This window comes from Staurois parvus, unplaced genomic scaffold, assembly GCF_062004578.1.
Source record: "Staurois parvus isolate SC_StPar_1 unplaced genomic scaffold, SC_StPar_1.0 ptg000438l, whole genome shotgun sequence".
Classification (NCBI taxonomy): Eukaryota; Metazoa; Chordata; class Amphibia; order Anura; family Ranidae; genus Staurois; species Staurois parvus.
In genome coordinates, this window is record NW_028318234.1 from 801,894 (window position 1) to 823,638 (window position 21,745).

At 41.0% G+C, this 21,745-nt stretch overlaps 1 protein-coding gene across 1 annotated transcript in view; it reads right to left on the reverse strand.

The window, feature by feature from the left end:
* Positions 1–13,117: 13,117 nt before the first annotated feature.
* GHR (growth hormone receptor) overlaps positions 13,118–21,745 on the reverse strand; it is a 535,090-nt gene continuing 526,462 nt past the window's right edge. The window contains exon 18 of the mRNA XM_089687808.1: positions 13,118–18,683. Coding sequence (XP_089543934.1) covers positions 17,745–18,683 — 939 coding nt within the window. The 3' untranslated portion in view covers positions 13,118–17,744. The remainder of the gene's footprint in view (positions 18,684–21,745) is intronic.

A 21,745-nucleotide genomic window follows, 5' to 3' on the forward strand; every position in this document is an offset into this window, starting at 1 on the left:
TGCTGCATCAGCCTCAACTGCACTCCTAGCAGTTCATTTGCTGTATACATATGTATCCATGGTCCCTTCCTCTCCCATCTTTGGGGACCAACAAATAAGGACTTAGTGAAGTATGGCACACGCTGTGCAATACATTCTCAGTATAAATTCGCCTTTGCCTACTGACCTAATCATTTAGTGACCTCCAATGAACGGGTTGGGGGTGGTGTATTTGGACATGGAACAGTATGAGGTTCAAGGAGCTGTTTACATGCCAAAGCATTTCCATTGCCCCCAGTCTGTGATTGGACAGTGAAGGACCAAGAGCAGTTAATTTTTAGTAAAATACCTAAATACAGTAACCTGTATTTTTATGTGTCTGAAATTCAGCTTTTATGCCAGTAAAATACTGAGTTTGGCCTGAAAAGCAGATTGCAGGTTTGATTCATCAGATGACATCTGAGCAGATTTACGGCAACTGCAGGTAACACAAAGGGGCTGATTTACTAAAGATACAGAGACTGTTCACTTAAAGTGAATTTTCACTGAACTTGGTAAATAGGATGCAGATACGTTTGATCAAACAATAATAGCTCATTCCTCTTTTCCTGTTGTTTCGCAGTGTCCAACATGTGAATACCATCGGCCCACCTTAGCTCACCAAGTATGGTCATGCATAAATATTTTTCTTTTGGGATCAAGTGATAATCTTCATTCAAACAGGTAAAATACAACTATCCAGAAGGACCCTCTGATGCTCCTCTTTAGGCTTTAAACAACATCTCAAACAGGAAAAAGCCACCCACAGTGGACTCGTATCTGCTCTTCTAAAACGTAGAGCGGTTATAGGACACTGAAATCACAAATGTTACCCCCACTGTGGCTGAGACCACACTAGAGCTGACAGAAACACAATTTATGCTTACTTATAGGGAGTGGCGTGCCAAAACTGATCCAACCAATTGTGGCATTATTCCCGAAGGATCCACTTGGTAATTTGAGTTCTTTGTTCTGTGTGTAAACTTCAAGAACAACTTCAGCCCCTCTGGCACACTTGTTTGAGTGACAGTTACTGCAGGCACTTATAGGAACATAAGTATGAATGCCTCTAACTCGACTGTGAATTAGTATCAGGAAATAGAGGAAATAGACACAAGACTGTTTAGTGGTAAATTAACTTAATGCATTGGTTTAGGTTAGAGCAAACGATGGTTTGGGCATAAATGAGCACACAGAATGTAGGTTCAGACACGGTCTGCTAGACACTATGCCAAAATAACTTAGAATTCTGTACCACTAGACTGGAATTAACTCATGATTCAGCAAAGTCAGCAATAAACAAATCAGCAAATAGTTCTAAAGTCAGCAAATAGTGCATAACTAGTCTAGAGTGCCCTCTAGGAGAATGGCTAGGATATGGAACAATGCCCCCTGAGAGATACCTCTTAGCATAAGCAATAGGAAAATGTTTCTGTTTAGCAGGTGTTAAGGGGCAGCCTTTAGCCCTAACTCTTTAGTCGGCTAGCAGTGGAGCCAATGGTACCGTAGGTGCACATGAGAATAGTCCCTTCAAATATGCAAGCAGCAATAAGGCTACTAGATGGCCGTATGCTCAGTTCCTAAAGGGCTCAGTCTCTCTTTCTGGCAGCAGATAGTAGATCCCTACACATCAGCTCCCCATCTGGTCACACAAAGCAATTAGCCCACTCTCTAGTCTGTACCCACATGGCTGTCGGTACCCCCAAACTCAGAGCTCTGGAGCCCGCTTGGGCCATCGATATGCAGCAGTGATGGTGCACACTAGACTCTAGTGTGCACTCTCTGATCTCCATAATGTCAAGGGAAAGCTGTGTCCTGTACAGCGTGAGAAAATGCAACTCTCTCTCCTCCTCCTGGTACTCTCTACTTGGAAAATGCAGTTCAAAAGCTCTTGATTACAGTAGTGTCAGTCCTCTGAACTACAATTCACACAATGCAGTGCTGCCTCATTCAGTCTATTTATAAAGAAAATGCAGCGCTGTGTGATGTTACTATATGGCGGACAGATATAAATAATAAATGAAACCAAAGCAAATGAATACATAAATCAATCAATAAATAATCAAATCACAGTCCAGTAATGGTGCTCGCTGATTCCCAGTGCAAAAGTTAGAAATGCGCACTAATCAGAAACGTATTAATAATACGCATGTGTATATGATATCATGGAGATTCCCCTCTCTTTTCTGGTCTGGTGGGCAGCAGCTCTACCTCTGAAGAAGTGCGTGCACACGAAACGCGTCAGATGGAGCCCAGGACGCCATTGACACTACGCCGCTGGTGCCACGTGGAGGCTCGGCGGCCATCTTTAATCTTAAAGGGTCAGTCATTTGATTAAACCTGGCACCATTGTGAGTTTTTTCTGAACACTCCTGTTTTTCTTGAATAAAATCATTTTCATCAACCTACTACACTATGGGTTCTTTCCTGTGTCTTCTGCGATGAGCCTTTTCAGCTTCTGCAGACCCAGATTGATCCCTGCACCAGCCTTTGAGAGGAGGAATTTTCCACTTCACACACTTCTGTAAGGATTTCTGTGACCTGCTGGACCTCCCTTTCATCTCTACTATCTCCAGCTCCTGCCCATTACCAGACCAGAAAAGAGAGGGGAATCTCCATGATATCATATACACATGCGTATTATTAATATACTGATTCTGGTTAGTGCGCATTTCTAACTTTTGCACTGGGAATCAACGAGCACCATTACTGGACTGTGATTTATTTATTTATTGATTTATTTATGATATACAGTAGCTGTTAACCAGTTTAGCATCGCAGGGCAGCAGCTACAGAGTGCAGATGCAGCCAGTGTTTCTCTCACTCTTCATTTTTAGCCAAGCACCTGGCTACACCCTAGGCAAACACAAAATCACACCATGGAAGGCTTCATAAGCCCAATCAGATAAATATAGATGTGATATAAGCAGCTCTACATACCCCTATCTTCCCATTTTGTTTTGTTGAATCCCCACTCATTATTGGTTAAGGCTCTCAATCCTAATACATGTTTATTGGGGTACACACAACTCTGCTCATTTCTCCAATTCCAGTAATAGGTGTTGGTATGCTTGTTTGTATTGTGAAATTATAGTTAGTTGCCATGTTATAATGGCATGTAATATTCTGCTGCTAGGCTTTGTCTTTGTGCCATCTAAAAATGCTTAATAAAACTTGTTTAAAAAATGAAAATAACTTATTTACTTTTGTTAAATGGACAGACTCTACTCCTTTAGCAATACAGCCAAGTGGCTTAAGATGGACTTAAAGATTAAAGATACTAAAGAATAAGGATATAAGATCCAGAAAGTGAACATCTTTCAGATCAGATCACATGCAGCCAGTTAATTTGGTGTTTTTCTCTTTAACCTCTTTGCACCGGCTGCACGCCTCCCGGCGTCTGGGCCTTGACGCCGCTCTCAGCAGGGCCTTGACGCCACTCTCAGCACACATGTCCGGTACTCACGGAAAGGTCCTGATCTCCTCTTTCAATAGGGACTTTTCCCAATCATGTGACCACCGTGACGGCGAATCACAGCATACACATGACCTTAAAACCCCGCCTCCCGACTTCTGAAACCCTTAAAGGGCCGGGAGGCGCAGGCTCCACGGGGTTAATATTTCACGCTTCTTGAAACTTCTGCTTCCCTGCCATGCACAATGTGTCCCCATGTCCCATAGTGAACGACCGTAACATGTGGCGGAGGAACACATGTTCATCACAACTAGAAGTTTCCAATAACTGCAGTGGAAAAAGATCTGCAACACAGCAGAATTTTAAGACACAGGCCACCAGAAAGGTAAGTATGCTGTGGTTGCATCGTCTAGTGATCCTGCCAGTAACACACTTCCTATTCAGGACAACGCTCACTTACTGTACTGTACCTATAGAGAAGCAGCCCTAGCTTAGGAAAGGAAGTGTACTGGGACAAGAGAACGCCCCCCACTCTCCTTATCTCAATAACATAGGAGGTGTACTGTAGTTCACAGGGAAAATTGGACAGAGCTAGTAACACTGTTTGAGATAATCATGCAGAGTGCACAGGACAGCATTACATTTCTGTCAGATCCAACTGTTTTTTACACTTATTAAACAGATTGGCAAAACAATTTAACTGGTATGTTTAAAAGACCAATGGGAAGCAAGTAAGAGAAGTTCATTGTTAGGATTTACAGACACTTTAAATATAAAGTGGCATTGAAATGTCAGATAAAATGATTTCCTATTTCTGCGAAGGCTCTTTTATATTCCATATTCAATCTTACCATTACATTTACTATCAGGTACAATTACAGGTAAACATTATACTGAGCCTGTCACAAACCCATTAACTTAATGGTGTTGTTACAAAATCAAATGCGGCTGTTTTAAATGGAACAAATTTGTTTTCATTTAATTTCTCATCAGAATTGCAGCAGCAATTTAGATAATAACACTCGGGATAAAAAACGTCCAAGAAAATAAATTTATTTAAGACTGAAAGAAAATAAGAGAACACAGATATAACAATGATGAACATCAAATATAAATTGAAATGCACATTTTAATGGGTTATAATGGCTTGTGTAACCAGACAAAGTACCAAACTGACATTCGGAAATTGATTGAGGTATTTAACTATTTTTTTTGGCTAAAAAACCTTACATAGCATAAGAAACATTGCTTTCATAATAAAATATATACTTTCTATGAGGATCTGTACAAGAGAAATGAAGATCTTGTAGATGAGATATAGAGGATGGTAAACACTTTTGGTGTAGGCAGCAAATTAAACTTCACAGGTAGTTTCTAATTAGTTTTATTTATTTTAAACAATATTATATTTAAAAATATGTAATATATTATTAAATTATTACATTGCTCTTATTTTGAACTAGAAATATTAAAATGTACACAAGTGCTTTGTTTATACATTCTGATGAAAGTTAAAGCTTCCCTGTCATCTCCAGAAAGCTCTTAAAGTGGACCTGAACTCATAGTGATTTGCTATTTTATAGGAAACATCTTGAAATATTAAATGTGGATAAGCAATATCCTAAATGATTTACCTTTTGTCATAAAGGTATCCTAAAATAACCATTTCCTGTGCCTGGGAGCTCTGAACCTCATAGCTGTATATTTGCAATTTGAGATCATCTAAGGCACTGCTGACTCTGACTGCTAGTCTGCTGAGATTTGCAGTGAGATCTGGTGATGTCATTACTGTGCTGCTCCCTGTTCTCCAATTGCTGGAGAGGAAGCTCTACCTGAGGACCTGCAGTGCAAGAATCTCCCTGCTTCTGTTTCATTCATTCTGTGGGTCTTTGCTTCTTCAATCTCTAATTCTACTTCTTTAATATTCCTCTACCAGTCCTCAGACATGAGGAAGTAAAGGCCTGCCTCTAATAAGCTGGCTGCCTCCACACAGTAGAACAAGGAACAGTAAGCCAGTAATAGGGAGAAAATCAACTGCAGGGAGACCATACGTAATACTGCTGAAAAAAAACCCTTTGTCCTCTACTTGCCTTTTTGGGTGCAACATTCATAGTTCAGGTTCTCTTTAAAACGTTAGGAAAAAATAAAATGTAGGCATCTAGAGGTGCCTATATCTTGCACAGCCAAAAACATCAAAACCTAGGATGCTGTATGGTGCAAATTCTGAACAGAAGCTGAAGAAGGACTTCCCTTCCCACATCTCACTGCTGGCCAATCACTTTGCTCAATTGCACAGATGGTGGGTCAGCAGAAATCAGAATTTGTATAATGAAGCTCCTGGGTTTTATATCTGCCTGGGCACTCATGCACATGTTTAGATACTTACAGTTTATTCACTTTAAGAAGAAGACAGCTTTACTTTACTAACATTTCCAAAAAAGGGGAAAGTAAGGCAAAGATTAGAAGATACATGAAGGATATCAAGCAAAAGAAACAGAAAATTGGAGAAGAAACAAAGGGAAAATAAAAGATGATAAAACCAATCAGTTGAAGGGTTTTTGTACTGTCATTATATAAGGAACTGCAAATTAATGTTTACATTCTTGACATGTGTGCAACATGTCTAGGTACATATGGTGTTCAACTACACTGGCAGTATAGTATCTTACATGAAGAAACAGCCTTATTCAATAAATAAGGAAAGGTGCAAAATGCTAAATACAGTAAAGCTGGCTGTGGATGGATCGAAATTCAACTAATTAAGGTGTCCGTTCATGAACCAGCGGTAATAGATCTCTGCTCAGTTCTCCAGCATTCTCGGAGAACACAGTTCTCCTGTGAATGCAGTTTATGAAGCAGTTCTCCGAACGAAGGGAGAACGGTCTCCAAACGCTGGAGAACGGTCTACAAACTCTGAAAAACGGCTCATTTTACTATAATCTCGCGAGATTACAGTAAAAGATCAGTTTACTAAGCAGAGGTAAATTATCTCTGCTTAGTTTTCGGTCCCTCTGATTCTCCAGCTCTGGGCTGGAGAATCTGGAGGGAGAACACAGATCTCCAGAGAAGGGCTGACATTATCTCCTGAGTGTCATAAACTGTGAATGACCAGAGAATAGCTGAGATCTGTTGAATCGCAGCTATTCTCTGTGTCATAAACGGACACCTAAGTAGGGACCGGACAATTCTCGATCCATGTCTGGCCGCTCCTGCTCAAAAGAAGTCGATCTAACGATTGACATTTGTCGAACTGGCTTGTTGTTAAATTTTTCTCAATCAGGAGCTGCTGCCTCTGATCACTGTATTTTGAGTCCTGTCAGAATAACAATGGTACAGTGGGGAGGATTAATCCATTCACTTTGCTAGTGGATGGAGGAATGCGTTTTTTTTTTTTTTTTTTTGATCACCCCACTGGCCACAAAAAAAAAAAAAAAGTAGTCTATGGCCAGCCTTACTATTACTCACAGTAGCCAGTATTTATTTCCTTACTTTAGCCAAAGCCTGTTTCTGATTGGTTACTTTGGTTGCTACTAAACTTTGAAATTTGTGTTTTGCTCCATAGGCATTTTTTCTTGTTACCGAATAAGCATGGACAGCATATTTGGTTTATCAACTGGTATAACATGCATTGCACTGCTTTTCTTACCAGTGTTCAGGAAATACTTGTACATTGCAAATTTGTGCTTTTTAAAGGGGGCTTCCATTAATTAAACGTGTTCCCTCACTCCTGCTAATTGGCACTCCACCTATAATACTGGCATAAAGGGATCTTCCCATGGGAGCCTGTAAACAGCAGAGGGTTCTATAGTCCTGGAACTGCTTGGATTACTCTGTGGTCTCAAATCCATAAACAGAGTCGAAACGGTGCTCTATCATAATGGTGCTCATAGAGCAACATTACCCCCGAACAAATGGGCTGTGATCTCTGACTACCAGCAAGTGGTACTGCATGAGGAATTGGAGCTGTTGATCCCATTATCAGTAAAGACCAAGAGGTGAATCTTTTATGTTTTGACACACTGAAAAATCTATTGGCATTATTTTTTTTAAGCAAAATGCTTTTTAAGGCTAGGTTCACAGCTAAGCAGGTTGTGTTTGAGCCATTTCTGCATTGTGTTTTTGATGCGTTTTGCTTTTTTTTTTCTTGTTGCTAGGCAAATCAAAGACACAGCAAAAATGCAATATATGCTTTTCTGCAACGTTTCCATTGAAGTCCATAGAAACAAAAAAGCAACATTTTGTTTTCAAAAAAGTTCCTGACTCTTTCCAAAAAAAATGCACCGGGTGAAAACGTGGAGATGTGAACCTGTCCCATAGGAAATCATGTTAAAGGGACTGTACTGCGTTTCTGCAAAAAGCTAAAGAAAACGCTTGGGTGTGAACCTAGGGTTAGTGGAAACAGCATCAACAGTGAAAAAGAAAAAGAATTCAGTGACAAGAAATTTTCAACCATGCTTACCAAAACAATGCACTAAATTAAATATGCTGACAAAACAACGCACAGATCAATGATAGTGTGCAACCCATAGGAAGCAATCAGATGTCAATTCACCATATTCAGATCAGCTGAATGATCCATTTTGATTGGTTACTGTGGGTGGCCGCACTTTATAGATAATGCTTATAACGACCACAGAGACATTTCCTTTGAACAGATCCATTAGTGTCCAGCATGACAAATATTAACATAACACTAAATAATATAGATGTAAAACAATTTTAGCAGCAAGTTAGAAGCTATTTACCATTACTACCTTAGAGACAAAACTTCTATCATAGTTTTTATAATTAATTTCTAATGCTGGCAGAACTGTACTGAGTATTAGTCCTCATATACATATGTAGCTTAGTGTGGTGTACCATGTTATGTGGTACAATAAAAAAACCAGTTCACTTAGCACAGCTGAAACATCGTTCTCATATTTCTGCAATGCGTTCTCATATTTCTGCAATGCGTTCTCATTGCTGTTGTAACAAAGCCTGGCAGTGCTTGTGCCGCTCAACAATTCCCATTGTGTTCTGTGCTCTAGTAGGTCGGACTTCACTAAAACGCTCTCAACTAAACGCAGCGGCTTGCCTTGTTTATGAAAACTAGAGCAGGAGAATCTGGAGATGATGCCTGTTGTAAGAATATTCCAGCTGTCACAAAAAACAGAGCATCTAATTGCTTCCAAATGTCTCAGTTGTCCTTAGTTTGGGAGGAAAGTCTCTGATGAAATGTTAGTGCAAGTTGGACTGATCTCAAAATTTTCATCTTCCAAGTGTTACTAAACCCAGGGCCCTGCATTCACTATATCTGGTCTCCCACAGTATGCAGAACATACAAATGCAATTATTTTAGTAAATATAAACTGCTAGATACCTTTTCTCACCAGCAGTATATAGCAGTCTTTGACTTCTATCAGTGTCCAGCTGAGCACTGGTTAATCCTGTAGAAGGAGTTTTCATTCTGCTCTGACTGTCCTATGAGGTTGCATAGCCCCTGACCCTCTGTCTGGACAGCGCTGATTGACCATGTGCTGATCGCATGTCCCCTCCCAAAGAAAACAAAAACTCTCTAGCAATACACACCAAACTGAGCATGTGCAGAGAGATTCCTAGAGCTCTGTACTATCAGCAGATGGACTGTGGACAGTAGAAGAAAAGGAAGATCAGAGAAGACAGGATCAAACAGCCTTTTTACCCAGTGCAGAGGATTAACCCCTTAGGTTCCACAGTGAGTATAGCAAGACATGCTTTACTGCATATACAGACTGATTTTACTGTTGTGGGTTTAGTCAGGGGTGTCCCTAGGGTTGGTGTCACCCGGTGCGGTAACACTTGGTGTCACCTCTGTGACGATCCCCGCAGGATGGATCGGATCTGCGGATTGAGCATAATGGATCAGAGTCTGATCCACTATGCTCCCCAATCCACAGATCTGATCCATCCTGCAGGGATTGTTGGCTTGCAACCTATATGGGGTTAACTGATCTCTCCACGAGCGCCACGAAAAGGTAAGTTTTAAAGCAAGCCAACGATCCTCGCAAGATGGATCGGATCTGCGGATTGGGGGGCATAATGGATCGGACTCCGATCCATTATGCTCAATCCGCAGATCTGATACATCCTGCGGGGATTGTCGGCTTGCTTTAAAACTTACCTTTTCGTGGAGCAGGTTCGGTGTCACCCTGTGCGATGGGTGTCACCCAGTGCGGCGCGCACCCCCCGCACCTGCCTAGGGACGACACTGGGTTTAGTAACCATTTCACTTTTGATAAATGTTTTTTTGCTCTGTGATTTCTATTATTAAAGCCCAATTGTAGTTTAAATTACAACTTAAGCCCTGGTGGGTGGGGAAAAACATGTCAGGGTACATGACCCGTGGGGCGGTATTGACTGAGGCTTTCACATGTACACATCCATACTAGGATTGGCTAAGGCCTGCAGTGGTTTCAAGCAAAAATGTTCATTGCTCGCTGGATGAGTTTTTCTTATGCTGGTATCCCTATTATCTTGCTCAGCCTGGAGCAGCACCACCAAATACTTCTGGCCTCATTAATGTACAGAGTATTTCCACTTTAGCAGCCAAATTACAGCTACTTTATATTTGTTATATGTTCCTATTCACTTAGCATGGCTTTAAAAAAAGGTTTTAAAATTTCTGCTTACCTTTTTTTGCTTTGTCTTTTCTGAAAACTCCCTAAATAATTTTCCCTTTCTATGTAATGTTTATGAGTGCGCTGGGGAGTTCTGTTTGCTGTAATTAACCCTCTCTGTAATATGCTGTCAGATCTCATTATCAGTTGTTAACTAGGTTCGCAGGGCTGTCTGTCCTAACAAAGGGCAAAAGATCTCAAGGACTGGGTTGTCCACTTTACTGTATGTTAAAATGTTTCTAAAGCCAGCTAAAAATGTAACAAATCTCAGCCGGTTCAGCAGGGCCTGGCTGAGATTCAATCTATCTATGGATAGGCTGGTTGTACTGATCCATTGATCGTCTTCAGTACAACCAGCCTATCGGATTTTTTTCATGCGATTACTGCTGTTGGCTATAGCTGCCAGCGGTGATCATTATGTGCTTGCAGAGAAAACTCAACATTGGCAGAACACAGTAGTGCTGCAGAAGGGATTCCATCATTGATTGTGGAAGGAAAGAAAATGTCATAATCTATGGACTGCTTCAGTCTGTCCCTTATCTTCACATTGGCATCTACTCAAAACAAAAGAAGCTGTGTCCTATGTATGAGTCTAATTAAAACAACTAAAAAGGTAAGGAATATTTTTAAAAAATATTTTCAGGTATGCCGTGTGAATGGGAGTACATATGCAGAGAGATGACTGCTGTCACACAGAGTAGTCGTCTTTTCTGTAGACTTCTGCTTGAGAATGCTTTGCACACACACAAAAATAGAACATTGCACCCTATACTGCACCCTACAGACTCTATTAGACTTGCCATTGGGGGGGGGGTCTTAAAACATGCAGTTAAGCTGTGTTTTTAGTGCACCCCAACCACCCCCCTTAAGCTGCAATGGCAGCAGCTTAGTTTGACAAAAATTGTCCAACATGTCACGTTTAGTGGGCATCATGCAAATGAAGATGCGCAGAAAACGCCCTTCAACCATGTGCTTGGCACACGTTGCACCTCGTTTGTGTGGCAATTATGGGATTAAAATGGGCGGTGAGGAGGCGTCACATCGCCTTCTCATCTCCTGTCAAACTGCTCTGAAAAGTGTTCCAAACATGGACACAGATCTACACCTAGCCTAAGTGTATCTATCTAGGTTGAAATTAACCTCTTGGCACCAGCACTTCGCCACGGCGGTCACATGATCAGAAAAGGTCCCGATTGAAAGGTAAGATCGGGACCTTTCCGGGAGTCGAAGACATATGTGCTGGGAGCATGCAGGGTGCACGCTCTCAGCACATATGTATTTTCTAATTGCACGCAAATATGCGACCACTCGGCGTCAAGGCCCAGAAGCCGAGAGGCCGCCTATTTGCATGCCATCGGCGTCATTGGGTTAAACTACAATTGGGCTTTAAATCTTGCCAGTAGTTAACATAAGAGGCTCATTTTTGTTTTTTTTTTTAGTTGAGAGCTGATGGGAATTGTATTATATCAGCAGCTGATTCTCTGCAATAACAACATCCGCTGTCCTTTTTTCTGTGTGCTGCCTTTTACGTCAAACACTACAATAGTGTCAGCTTTACTGCACATGTACTCATCATGTCCTTTAGTTTGTGCTAAGAACCAATATTAAAAACATACCAGGGGTGGACTGACCATTTGGGAACTCGGGCACTGCCCGAGGGCCCGGGGTCAGTAGGGGGCCCCATGAGATGCCCCTGGTACCTTTTCATAGGCTTTTTTGGGTGTGGTTTGAGTGTGTGCGAGGACACAGGGGCCCCATGATCCCCTGTTGCCCGGGGGCCCCATGAGTTGTCAGTCCACCCCTGGAGCATACACATACACAACCACTCTATGGTATTCACAAGTCACATTTCCGAACCTTATCTAGGCTTGTTGGAAAGGAGATATGCACATAGGTTTCTTTTTTATCTCATTAAAATATATGACTTAACATTTAACGTGTATCTGATTTCCCTGCACATTTTCGTGTCTTAGAACATACATGTAACCTGCATATAATGTGATTCGATGCTACTGACGATAAGTTGGCCCATTTATCAAGCTTTTTTAAACATGAACGGCAAGATTAATGCTGTTGACAGTAAACCATAAAGGGGTTTCTAGTCTAAATTACCACCTAATCCCTTCCAGAAAGTCACCTGAGCAGTCACATGGAAGGGCACTCTCCTCCTGCACTCCTGCTAGGTCAGAGCTCTGATGCTTACTTGCTGATCATGTTGGGATGTAGTAGGAGAAGGCTACTTTAAAATGAACAAAAGAAAAACTGCCTCCAATAGCAGACTCATATTTTCCTCCTAGTTGGGCAGTGAGTCCAAATGTTGCTCTGTTTAAGTGCTAAGACCTTTGTCAGAACCTTCACATCTAACAAACTTCTGGGTGTGTTGGTGCCTGGTCCCCGTTTTCTGATTTGTTTACTTCTGCCAGCCACTACGTCACTACTGTGTCTTTTAGGGATGTAGGGGCCAGTAATAGGAGCCACAGTGCCAAGAGGTGTCAATTGCTAAAGATTTTGGCGAAGGTCGTGGCTCTTGAAGAATGCAAAGAAAGTGAGGACTTGCTACCTGTTGAATATAGGAAAGAAGAATCTTCTATTACAGGCTGTCTTTTTTTATGTTTTTTTTTGTTTAAATGATAGAGTCACCTAAATAAGGCAGGAAGTAATGTACAAAGTTTAATAGCCCACTAAAACCCATAAAACATTTGCACACTGTCTTGCTATTTGATTTGCCTTTTAATATCCCTAGATTGTAAGCTCTAGCGAGCAGGGCCCTGTTTCATCTTGTACCAAATTGTATTGTAACTGTAATGTCTACCTTCATTTTGTAAAGCGCTGCGCAAACTGTTGGCGCTATATAAATCCCGTATAATAATAAGAATATGGATGTTAGCATTTCATTATATTTCAATGGTCAGGTCGCAGTACCACAATTTAAGCTGCAGGTGGAGCAAAAGGTAAAATCTTAAGCTAAGGGTTATGATATCCATTACTTTCAAGGGACATTGAATTTTTATTTCCTTTGACCTCAGCTATTTACGAAATAAATTAATAGCTTTTAAAAAAACATTTTATTTTTATTTTATATTAACTAAACCAGAACTGCACCATAGACCGTATAAAAGTGATGTAATCTCTAAATAAACAGTGCAACTGCTATCTTAATTGATACAGTGAATATTTAAAATATTATTCCGACAATGCTATCACAAACTGTGTTACTATATAACCCAATCCAATTAAAATACATTTTATATATATATATATATATATGCTCTTCACAAGACCTCCTTCTCTCTAGTTCCCTGATCTCCTCCTCCGATGCCCGCCTCCAGGACTTCTCCAGGGCATCACTCATCCTCTGGAACTCACTACCCCAATCCATCAGACTATCACCCACTCTCCTCTCCTTTAGGTGCACCCTAAAAACCCACCTCTTCAGGGAAGCCTACCCCACCATCTGTTAACTGCCGATCTCCACTCTTCCTACCACTCCATCCCCCACAGCTTTTCCTCCCGTACCACTATCCCCTCCCTCCTAGATTGTAAGCTCAAAGGAGCAGGGCCCTCGAACCCCTCGTGTATCGCACTGTATTGTTATTGTACTGTCTCATGTATTGTCTCCCATTGTAATGTACAGCGCTGAGCAAACTGTTGGCGCTTTATAAATACTGTATAATAATAATAATATATATATACTTTATTGATATACTAATTTTTTTTGCATGAGACATTATATTGAAGAAATTTAAATATTGATGATTTGAATGATTTTTTTTATGTTTACATCACTGGACACTTTTTGAATAGACTTAGCACTTTATATAATAAAATTTTAGAATTTCACATTATTATATATGTATTTTAATTTTAATTGAATTGGGTTTTATAGTAACACAATTTGTGAAAGTGCTCTGGAATTTTTTTTTCAATAATTTGATTTTTAAATAACATTAAATAAAAAAAAAACAACAGAATTTTATAAAGTTTGAGTTTGCATTTTCATATGTTTAGGTGAATCTACATTAATCTGATTTAGAGACAAACAATGGCTAATTTTAATTTAATGTAGTAAGATCTTAATTCCTGGCATAGTCATTACAGTTGCTTGGATTGTGTACAGCAGGAGTAAAGTCCTATCATTTATTTCAATTTTTTACTTTTTAAGTTGTTTCCCCTTGCACCAGAGAGATTAGTCAAATTGTTGGTGGTATATTTTTCATTTTTAGCAACTTGGAAATGAAGTTGTGTATAATTGGGATAACGGGGGACAAACAGACATGCAGATACTATAAAGGTGACCAAAATGTGGTGATTTTCTTCACACTTTCTTTTTTTTTTAAAATACGGTTTATTTTTTTAAGCTAAATACCTACTTTAAAAAAGGTCATCAATCTATGCATTGGGCTTATTTTTAGTGACTAGCAAAATTAGGTAAATTCATAGCTAAATGAAGCTGACTATATGAAAATCTCCAAGCTTTAAAAGTTGAGTCTCACCCAAGGTTTTCTTGTTGGCTATAATAAAACTTACCTATCTACCTGCCCATGCCACCGAATTCATCTTCATCAACAGACAGGCTTGACGAAGATTTAAAGCCTTCAACACTTCCTGGTGTGTCACAAGACACAGTATTGATGAAGGAACCACAGAGAACAGTTGGGGACCATGCATCCAACATAGCTGGAAATGCTGGAAATTCTTCCAGAAAGCCTATGCTTTGAAGACAGCAGAATGGGTGGCAGGAAGGGGAATTTTGAATGCTTTTCTTTGCAGGCTAGGTTTCTATTTACGTTTTTAAACAGAGATGGTCACTTCGGGTAGCCTACATCTGTAGATCTACTGATTGTTTTGACATGCATTTTTCATCATATGCTCAGTTGGAACAACCCAGGTTTATGAAGAGTTTGCTTTAAAGAGGAGAGTGTCCTAGTTCAAATATACTGCTTTTCTTTAATAAAAATGATTGGGACAAGATGCCCATCTTACCTACGAATAGGAAGAGCCCAACTGGTAGGTCAGGCCTTCATAAATTGTAATGCTTTATTTGATAAATGGGCCATTTATTCCCTACTTGTCAGGCTAAAGGCAGTTTAACATTATTTATTCATAAAAATAGTCAGTAATTCATATTTCCTCACTATGAAAAATATGTTATACAATGATTTTCTGTGTATCTTTCTTTTCTGTATACATACTGCACAGGAATTAAAAGTTGTGAGTCTTGTTCCTGGACATAAAAAAATGATTCTGTAGAAAAATTCACTGAAAAGATTTTTCAGTGAAATTTCAGATCAGTCTCTCATTCAGTCGTTGTGTACAACGACTGAATGAGAGACTGATCTTACAAAGAACAGCGGCTACATTTGCAGGATGGTCACGTGATGCGGCTTTTACAACATGCAGTGTTATAGAAAATAATTCATGCTTTAAATCTTATCATAATAAAATATATCAGCTAAAATTAATAATTTTCTTTAGTGTTCTTAACTATCCTGAACTGTCCATTTTTTGATTACTTGTTCAAAAGTCAGTAATCCACACAATCAATGAAAGTATGCAAATAAGAAAAAAAAAAAAAAAGAATTGCAAATCCAACCTACTGTAAACCCTGATTACATTAAACAAATTCAATTAACACTTAATATGAATATTACTGTTTTAGAAGCCACAGGATTTGTAATTCTGCACAGCCAATCTTGTGATTTATACACAACTTTTTCACTGCATAACCAGAAAGGTGACACTTGTAGTACTTAGTTAAATCCCTATTGAAACGGCAGTTTAAATCAGCTAAATACATTCCAGGAGCATCAAAACAAAGTCTTACAGGTTATTTTCTTGTTTTCTCCTGGTGAGGGGGTAGGGGAAGCCGCCCCTGCAGGGAGAACACAGTAATCAGTGCTAGTGGCTATAATAGCCACTAGCAATAATCACATGTAAAATCCAGCAGGCTGGTCATACCCTGGTTTATCGATTGATCAACTTGGGTACATTCACCCTGCCCATTAATGGTTCAAATCTCTGTCGGTTGCTGGCGAATGAGCTGAGATTTGAACCGTCTATGGCTGGCTTAAGGAAGCAGTAATGCTGCTAACTAGGAAGTAGCACAGTGATCTTGCTGATCAGCAAAGCCAAAATGGCCTACCAAAATTACCCAAATCCTTTGTCAAGTAAAACAATTATGTATTTTACCCATGTATTTAGCTGTATGCCTGGAGTTTGTCTTTTAAAGGAGTTGTCCACTTTTGGATAAAGTTTATGATTTAGGTAGGCACTTCTGCCTATGTACATTATATGACCATGAGTATATAGACAACACTTCAGGAGTTTCCATTAAAGGCTACTGTTAATGCAACAGACGGTTTAGACAATTGTGAGATTCCAACCTTGTGCAAAAGTTTGGGGAAGGCCATGTTCAGTTCTAGTATGACTGTGCCTCTGTGCACAATGCCAGCTACATACAGAAATAGTTTAATGAGTTTAGTGAGGTGGAACTCATCTCTTCTGCTCATCGCTTGTGGCCAAATGGTCAGAAATTCAGACAGACATACTTTAAAATATCGAGGAAAACCTTCCCAGAAGAGTCAAGATTAGTAATGCTGCAAAGGAGGGGCCAACTCCATATTAATGTCCAAAGTTTTGGTATAGGATGTTTGATGAACTCATACAGGTGTGATGGTTAGGTGTTCACAACATTCTGGTCATATACTGTATCAATTCCAGTAGAGGTCCCACTTAAAAGCCCAACTGTTGCGTATCATGGGCTCCTTTCCATTATGACTGACTGCATAAAGTGTGGACCAGACTGATGGAACCAGAGGTGTGTGTACAAGTAGAATGGTCTGATTAAAGACTCTCGTCCAGCAGACAGTCATGTACACAAGGGATGTTAAATCTTGTATATTGCAGCACAAAAGGAAACCGATTAGGCTACAGGCACCACAACTGCTCATTCACATCTGATGCAATATCACATCAATGTAATGTAAATAATAATGATAAGTACAATCATTTATTCCAGGAGGTGAAAGGAGAATTTTGTCAGACATGGTGCCACGCTGGAGAGGGCAGAGCTAAGAACAAATTAAACTCTAAGCCTGTGTAAGTTCCATGCACCACGTCTTGCAAACACTGAACATGTGGAGCAGCATTCCCTCCTTCACGCTTCTTGGGAGAGGGGTGTGGCGAAATGGTGGAAAAGCAGAGAAGGATCCGGTTTTTAGCAATTTCATATCTCTTTGAGTTGAAGTTACTGTTATATCCCAGCTTGTAAGTTTTACTGGAATCAGGTTGAAAGTCAATCCAGAGTGATTGCTAAACAGATTTTCCAAAAATAAACAACCCCTTTAAATCAGAAAAAACAGGCAACATTTGATACCACTGGAGAGTTGCAGCTGGCATCAGCCTCAAAGATGTAACCTGCAAATCCCAGAGGATACCTACTCCAGGTTAACATCACAATGAACAGTAACCAAAACAGGTTTCCCTGTGCTACATTCTATAACATAAATGAAATCATTTGATAAACATTTTGGCATTTGTTTTTTACACTTAATATATTAGCTTAAGCTTTACAAGGAAAAAACACATATAAAAGCTTGCAGACATTGTATCTTTTTGGTTTCAACATACAAGCCCATGCTTTGAAACATGATTTCAAAGGAACATGATCTGTCTTATGGCATTACTTTGTTCACTTGATCTGCGGACATGTAGTCACAGGGTGGGGTAAATTCTTTCCCTGGTGGAGCAGTAGTGTTAAGCACAAGGTTTTGTGGTGAGTTCATTATGTGAACGGAGGTATAGTCCGCCACGGGCGCCTCGTAGCTTGAAGCTTTTTCAGAGGCACGAGAGCTCATGGCAGCAGCTGTAAGGCTTTCAGGTGTGAAATAACTATCCATGCTTGGGTTTTGTGGGACATTCTCTGTTGGGAAATTCACAGGGCAGAATGCTGTCACCGCCGACTCAGAGATATAAGCATTGTCCATGTTGAGGGTTGTGGGATGTTGGGTGGGTGCTGGTTCACTGCATTCTTCATTCTCCATCTTTATTCTTTGCCCTGGTGAGAGCAGAAGTCGTCCTGCTGGTGTGATATCGCTTACAAGAGCATAGAAATCCATGCTCGGCTTTGAACCCCTTAGCTGGGTTGAAGCAGGCACATTTGGCGTGCCATCAGTGAGTAACGGATTTAACTTACCATCTTCACGCTTTGTGCTTGGTTTTTCAACATTTGGCATGTGGGAATTCGTGGCCATTCCTCCATTGTTGGGTTTGTCACTAAGGCACAGGAGATCGGCTTGGTTGTCTTTTGTGTTGTGAGTCTGTCCAGTGTCCGATGTTCCATCACACGTTTCACTGTTGCTGAAGTCAGTTTCAGGAATATCAGGTTCACAACAGCTGGCCCGGCCAGAATCATCATCTTTGACACCCAGGCAACTATGTGTCTTGGGGTATTCTTCTCCTAAGAGTCGGTCAGTGTCCGTTCCTTCATTTTTCTCTTCCTGCTCATCAAGGTCAAGCTCAATGAATTCTACCCAAGGGTCATCGATGCACAGCTGTTGCTTATAACTGTCATGGCTGGCAAGTATTGAGCTAACTTCATCCAGTTTTCCTTTCTGCAAAGAAAGTTTGATCATAAATGCACAAAAAGAAATTTTTAATACTTAAAAGAACACAATTCACAAGCTAACCTTGTTTATGAAACTGTCATAAAGGAAATGTGCCATTGTATTCCAAGGCAATCAGTCAGCTGTTTATTGGCTTTCAAAAAGACCCAGATTAGAAATGAAAATTAAGAAGCTGATTGGTTGCTAAGGGAAACATTGACACTATTTTTACTGGACACTTTGACAAGTTGAGTTTACTACCCTTTGTGTGCATAGTGCGGAATCAAGCATACACAGTGTTAGCTTTGAACAAATGTGCATATAGTGCCATTTTTTAACATACATTTTGTTAGGCTAAGTACACAGAGATATTTCTTATTCTGTTTAGCTTGTAAACAAGAGCTTGAAAAACAGAAATTGTTGAAGAAATCAATTGAGCTTCAGCAGGAATTTACAAATCATCTACAGAGCTCAGGTTCCCCCATAGCTTGCGAAATCTCTGTTGAAGCTTGTTAAATGCATTAGAACTACAACAGTGTTTCCATTAAGACCTCTATTAAGGCTTAAGCTCAAGGGTTCTTAGAAGCTTTTAAAATGCTTGTTGAGTGTGACGCTCTACAGACTAAGACTTTTAAAAGCTAAGATTAAATAATGTGCATGGGTACCTAAGCCCGCTGTAAAATGATCCCACAGAGTCTGATGATTAGTAAGGAACAAGGAACTAGGGACCCCCCCCCCATCTTTTTTTTAATTCTTTATTTAGAAGTTTTAGCAGAATACAAAATATCGTAGGGAAAAAGGGGGAAAACAAAGACACAACACAACATCCTCAAGGAAGACCCCTTACAATACTGAATCATAGAAAAGCCACACTCAGAAGCAACATACCATACATGTATAGGAGAACTGGTATAACACATAATAAGAAGGGCCAACAAAGTAAAATCACAGCCAGGATGGAGTGTAAGGTAGGGCCCTCTAGCCAGAACAGAGTTCTAGAGAGGTCTTTCAACCACCTAACAGCTGGGTCCATAAAGGCAGGCATGTCTTCTGCTGGAGTAGTAAGCACCTTGTCAAGGCTGGACATTGTCTGATCCACGGGGTGGGGGGAAGCTTGTCAGGTTGTATCCAATCTAACCTTCACAGAGAATGAGCTGGATAAGCAGGTGCAATGGGAAAGTCTTTGCAGCCTTAGGAGCTTTAAAGAACTCAAGACTGGAGGCAACACACATCAGTAAGAGTTTCTATTAAGTTGGGAGTCATAGCAGTAGACTGCCACACCTCAGTGGCAAGTCTGTCAAACAGTTGCTGAAGCAGAATCTCTACAGCCTATGGCTTACAAGCCGACAAGGCCTAGGGAAAATCAGACAGAGGATCTGCTAGAGAAGGTGCAGGAGCATGCTTGTGGCCTATGTAGTCACAGTCAGCAAATAACTGGATGATTTGGGCCATAAAGTCTTGGCTGGTTGTAGTAAAAGCCTCAGCCAAATGAATAGAAGAATCTGCCACACCTAAAAGAGCTAAAGAGGAACTGGATGATGGAATTGCCTCTAGCAGCAGAGGGCAACATGACTGCAGCCTGAAGATGTCAACACTGTCAATTGGTTCATAGCAAGTATTCCCAGAGATGTTAGCAGAGTGTGAGCTCAGGGCACCCAGCAGAACAGGACATTTTCCCCATGTTTAGAATCAGATATGTTGCTACCACACTGCAGTAAGGCAGTGTAAGGCTCAGGGTAAGAAACTGAACTCATGAAACCTGAACAGCTTTTATTACAGAAGCATCAAAAACAACATGATACGTGTAATCGGGGTATATATACTGCGACGCAGCGCACCACATGGCAATATAGTTCCAAGCATACAATAAATACATTCAGAAATAAATACAGTCGCTCAGCGGTATGATGCCTGACGTGATGTGCAGAGGATGAATCCCCTGACCGCCACGTCATGCATAACGCCGCTTACCCCAAAAACTGTAACATTCTAATACACATTGCGTTTCCTAATAATACTAGTGCATGCAAAGACGAAAACCGGATATTGCGATCAACAATAGGCATCGGGTGTGTGTGGGAAGGGGAAGGGGGGGGGGGGGGGGAAGAAACACAGGCCCGAAGCTTTATTGAAAAGACAAAGACACGCAAGGGGGAGTAGGGGGAAGGGGGAAATCTTCAGATGTCCTCTTCCTCCTTAAAGTCCATCAAGGAATAGTCTCTGAGCAGACTGAGGATCAGTCTGCGGCAGTCCTCAATGGACATCCTCTCCCGCTGGTGGATGAGGCGCTTTCTGGCGCACCATAAAGCGTCCTTAAAACAACACAGCACCCGCCAGGCGCCGTCAATGTCCTCCAGAGAAAAGGTTCCACAGAACAGTCCATTCAACACCCCAAAGTGAGTGATGGCTGTCTGTGGTACAAAGTCCTTGAGTTCAGGTTCCAGGGCCCCCAACAGGGCCTGAGCAAATGAGCACTCCCAGAAAACGTGGTAAGACGTTTCCTCGTGGATGATGCAGAAGGGGCAGTGTCTGTATCTGCTCAGGTTCCTGGCATGCATAAATGTCCTGAGAGGCAACCCCCCTTGGATTGCCATCCATGCCAGGTCTTTGTGCCTGTTGGTAAGAATGTTGGAAGAAACATTCCTCCAGACCACCTTGCAGGTGTCTGAAGGCAGGCCTGGAACCGACTCCGAAATGTCGCTGGCTCGGATGAGCTTGTAGATAGTCTTTGGCTTCCACAAGTCAGGCTTGACTCCCTGCAGCCCTTGCTCCCTGATGAACTTGAAGGTATCCAAGTAGTACCAAGGAGTGTCCCAGTTGTAGGGGATGGAACTATCCCAAGTGTCCCACCCCAGGGACCTCCAGAGAGGCAACAGGAAGAAGCGAGACATTGCGTTCCCGCCAGAGTCCATAATCCGTCTGGGCAAAGTTCTGCGGACGCAGTTGCAAGCAAAGAACACCCTCAGCTGGGTGGCGATGTCGGGCACGCCCTTACCGCCCTTGAGGGGTTCCTTGAACATGACTGCCCGCTTCACTCTGTCCATCTTGGAGCCCCAGATGAAGTGAAACCT